This window comes from Silene latifolia, chromosome 1 (assembly GCF_048544455.1).
Source record: "Silene latifolia isolate original U9 population chromosome 1, ASM4854445v1, whole genome shotgun sequence".
Taxonomy (NCBI): Eukaryota; Viridiplantae; Streptophyta; class Magnoliopsida; order Caryophyllales; family Caryophyllaceae; genus Silene; species Silene latifolia.
Window position 1 is genome coordinate 152,441,219 of NC_133526.1, and position 4,871 is coordinate 152,446,089.

At 36.7% G+C, this 4,871-nt stretch overlaps 1 protein-coding gene across 1 annotated transcript; it reads left to right on the forward strand.

The window, feature by feature from the left end:
- The first annotated feature begins 711 nt into the window (after nucleotides 1-711).
- Nucleotides 712-4,381, forward strand: LOC141610676 (uncharacterized). Its single transcript, XM_074428888.1, has 8 exons — nucleotides 712-881; nucleotides 1,167-1,328; nucleotides 1,787-1,906; nucleotides 1,997-2,040; nucleotides 2,137-2,262; nucleotides 3,285-3,369; nucleotides 3,772-3,828; nucleotides 4,085-4,381. The coding sequence occupies exons 2-8, from the start codon at nucleotides 1,182-1,184 to the stop codon at nucleotides 4,160-4,162; spliced, it is 657 nt and encodes a 218-aa protein (XP_074284989.1). The 5' UTR covers nucleotides 712-881; nucleotides 1,167-1,181; the 3' UTR covers nucleotides 4,163-4,381.
- Nucleotides 4,382-4,871: the final 490 nt, after the last annotated feature.

Consider the following 4,871-nt stretch of genomic DNA (forward strand, 5'->3'; position numbering starts at 1 on the left):
CCGTATCCGTATATACGGATTCCGTATACACGGTTTTTCCGGGTACCCGAAAATCGTATATACGGTTAAACCGTATCGGATCCGTATATTGATTTTTGCGATTTTTAAAACCGTATACCCGATACGGTTTTCAAAACCGTATCGGGTATACGGTTTTGCTCACCCCTAGGTTTGATAACCGATGTTTTTTCTTATAAATACAATAAACAACGTCCTCAAAAGCATCGCCGAAAACCAATGTAAATAGGTCTAAATAACCGATGTCAATGACACTTTTTCTACTGGTGTAGCTTTCCACTTTGACAATTGTTTACTCGTCTTGTTAATGATATCGACAAAAGTATTTTTTGTCACTCTGCGATCTCACATAAATGAGTTGTGGTCTTTAGCAATGAACTCATGGTCATATACTCATATGTTGGGCCGTTGTCAGTATCAAAATGACCATTATGCCCCTTTTCACATGGAAAAAACAAACTAGATCTAAACTAAATTCTATAAGGCTTGAGTCGCTCGACAAATCAGGCTCGGTTCAGAAAAAAAATATTTTTTTCAAATAAATTTAATAGATTCAAATTAATTTCATTGTCAATGAAATCATATGCATTTTCCTAACAAAAGAAAATAACATGAAAAAGTTTCACATGCAACCTAGACCGACCCAATCCGACCCGACCACTAGGTCAAGTAGGAGTTGGTCGAAAGTAAACTGAAAAGTGGGTAGTTGGAAAGGGTGTGAGAAAACGCGGGAATTCAACAACCTGAGGTTGAAATGTCTTTACGACCCTAATTTCTCTCTTCCCCAAATCAGCCAGAAAAACCTCGGATAAGATTAACAGTTCATCATCCATTAATCTAGTTCCTATACATAATATCTACAGGTATTTTACTTTGTTAGTTATATCAAATTTGAAACAATATTCATCAAATTATATGATGGTCATCTGTATAATTATGTTGGCATTATATGTTCATATGTTTTCGCCTATTTCGTTTATTCGATTCGATAATATGACTTCCTGATCATTTAGGATTTAATGATGTTTTTAATCATCAGAGTTGTAATTACGTTGTGATATTTTGACTTGTTAATTGGCGTTTGATTTGATCCTACAAAATTTGAGACCGTGTCACCGTTAACCTAATTTAGTACACGCGTATTGCAGTTGAATTTTGAGTTGATGGCCGAGTCGGCGACGAGTATTAGCGCATCCAAGAAGTTGATTCGAGTCGATATCAGCTCAGATAATGTGTGTCCCTGGTGTTATGTGGGCAAAATTAATCTAGACAAAGCTATTGCTGCTTCAAAACATCACTTTGATTTTGAGGTTGTTTTATATCTTAATACTTTTCTTACTTCTCCTGTTATTTCCATCCATAGTATACACATTACACAGTACAGCTTTCTGTTTTGCATCAACTCTTTTGGTAGGACGGTTTTACAGCCAGAGGTTGACCCATCAAATTTTGCTTTTTGGGTTCGACTGTATAATATGGAGTTTTAGGACTATATTACATCAACCGGTGTCTGTAATAGGACTAGATAAACTTGTGAGTTTCATTGGTTTAATAATGTTAAGGTTTTATGCGTACAACCATGAACCGTATCACACAAGACTCGTTATTATCCTATCATGGGTGATAGAACGTCTTAGAGCCTTGGATTGTCTTTTAGAATTATGCTGATTGCACACATTTTTCACTATAAAATCATCTTATTATTCTTACATAGTTCTGCGCTTTGTTTTACTGTAATTCTGATTTCTGAGTTATTTATGATCGTAAGATACATTGGCACCCGTTTTTCCTTGAGCCTTCTGCACCCAAAGAAGGTGTCAATAAGAGGGATTTCTACAAGCAAAAATTTGGCTCTCAGTATGAACAAATTATAGGGGGGATGGCAGAGGTATAGTTTACAATCTGTAATCATCATCCCTAAAATTTTATGCATCTGGCCATTTCTACTCCTACTTACCTCTAATTCATCAAATTGCAGATATATAAGGGTCTTGGACTGGAATATAACATGGACGGGTTAACGTAAGTTGATATGTCGTCCTTCAATTTTCTGTCTTAAATGTACTTAAGATGAGGCTCACTTTTAACATGTAACAATTCCTTTTGTCATAAATACAGGGGAAATACTTTGGATAGCCATAGGCTCATACTTTTTGCAAGACAGCAAGGGCTTAATAAGCAACACGAACTTGTCGAATTGATTCTTGATGGATACATGACCAAGGGGAAGTATGTAGGTGACCGGTATGGCTTTTTCCTTTCACTTTCAACTGGAGTAAAAAATGGAAAATTTGACAAGAATTTGCAAACTTGTGCTTCCTTTGTTGCTTTCTCCTCCAACCCCCTTTTCAATTAAACTATGTCAAAGCTTCCAATTAATGGTTAAAGCACTCCTTTATTCACCATTATCAACCTATAAGCTCCACCGCAGTAGGTACCATCACCAGAACCACCTAAATTCACCACTGTGCTGCTACTCTTCCGCCATCGGCGACCACCTCTGCGCACATCTTAGTCACGCATCACCTGCCCAGAAGCACCGGTAGCTATTATTCGATGACCACTTTCAACATTTGAATTTAAGAGCTTAAACTTTACTCAACTATGGTGAGGAAAGAGAGAAAATGTGCTTAAAAGGTGAATAATGAAATGACACTAAGAGAGGAAAAATACAAGCAAGAGCCAAGAGAAAAAGAGAGGAGATGGCAGACATTAATGGAGGGAGATGGGGGGTTGAAGACGGGAAAAGGGGATTAAAAGAGAGAAGGGTGAGAAATGGTCGCATGAAATGTTATTGCAGGTAAGTCTTTAGTATGGCCGTTTTTAGAACACAGAGTATAATGGTTGGATTATTATGAGATTAATGGAAGGTGGGATTACTTTGACAAGACAGGTCAAAGGTCGGATTATTCCTGTCAATTTTTCCGTAAAAAATTTATTATTTAATTGGTTTTCAATCAACTAATTATAGAAAGTCACAAATTTTTGTTAAAGACGGTCTAACACAAATATAGTGTGATTATACTATTTCTTGAAAACCTTAGTTTTATACGTATGACGCGGCCTCTTAGAAGACTTGCTTATAGAAAGCTATGAGTAGTTGAGTGACCGTCAGACTTAATGTTCCATTAGCTAATCTCCTCCCTCTTTGTAAGGTTGATAGTAATATTTAGGAGCTTGAAATGTTTCATCCTGGGGCATAATATTTTCTGCTTTTTTTTTTCTTTTTTTTTTTCTTTTTTTTTTTTTTATTTATTTATTGGCAGGGAGTTCCTCATTGAATGTGCTAAGAAAGTTGAGTTGGAAGGAGCAGCTGAGTTTCTTGAGAACCCCAACAATGGCCTTAAGGAGGTATATCCTTGATAGCAATGAAATTAAGAATACTTGACTAATCCTGGTAGCTAAGGCTGCAAAACTCTCACTCTGTCTTAGAGAAATAGCAGCAGAATAGTCCACATATTGGTTTCAAATATTGTAATTAAGAAAGACTTGACCCTATCTTGCATTGTCATTTCACTTAAACCCAAAAATCTGACTATTTTACACAAAATAAACGTGTCTGGTACTTGCAGCTAAGTACGATGTACGAGTAACATAGACTTGAATCGTTTCATTTTCTTGTAAACCTTAAATACATCGGGCATGGAAAACTATATGATGTCTTGATGAACTATGCTTGGAAAACAGAATTATTACTGCTAGTATATGTCATGCAACATTATATGTTGATCTTGTTCCGTGAATTTCTTGAAGGTGAATGAGGACTTCCAGAAATATTCTGCAGACCTCGGTGGAGTTCCATACTATGTTGTAAGTACAATGAGCTTTTTAACGGCCACAATTTAGGCACTCAGTTCCTCATAGTAGTGGTGGTTTGCTATCTTATGCCTCTGCAAGACAACTGTATTCAAAGAAAAGTGACTCATGTTATAATCTGGACTGCTTATACTTTGCACCCAAAACATTTGTTAACAGTGTCTGGCTGAAAATTTTGACACCAAGAAATTAAGCAATATACACTAGAAATAGCTGTTTTATAATGTTAAAGTTCCCTGTTGAATGACAGATCAACGGACAACACAAGTTCAGCGGGGGACTGTCCCATGACGGCTGGCTTAGAGCTTTCCAAGCTGCTGCAAAGTAATTCCTGCCAGTTGCTGCTATATCGTTTTCACCTTCATTAGCATATCTTAATTTCATAAGGATGCTGGTATTTAATTGACAAGTGAGTATTGGGTTTTCATTTCATGATGAATTGATTACATGGTTGTATACCTTTAAGGCCACATCCTTTATTCATAAAGAGTATCCACTAGTGCATTAAGCATAAATGGCATTGAGGTGCTTAATCACCTCCTCACTATCCTTGGCATTCTTCTACAGAATTCTAACTCCTACATTGAAATGGATATGCTTGACTAAAGTTTGTAGGGCAGGTTCCTTTTGCACTCAGCAAAGACTCGAGCATTCCTTTCTTGTCATATAATGTAAATGGTAGCTCTAAGAAAGCTAAGAAACCATCCCATTTTCTAGTGTTTCCTCCTCAATTCGGAAGCACACCAGGTTAATTTTTTCCAGATATTAGTTGGTTAACATCCTTCTCCATAAACCAGTGGAAAACTCACATTTGAAGAACAAGTGAGTGAATTTCACTTGCCTTCATGCACAAAATGCATCAATTGACAAGACATATCCCCATGCTGCCATGCATGTTAATATAGTCCACAATGGGTATGTTTGAACTTTGAATTGCCAAAGTACTTATGAAACTATGCGTAGGAAGTACATTGAAGTTCCAAATATCCTTTGCCCACCTGACTTTTCCATGGTGAGGCCTAAGGATATTATACATT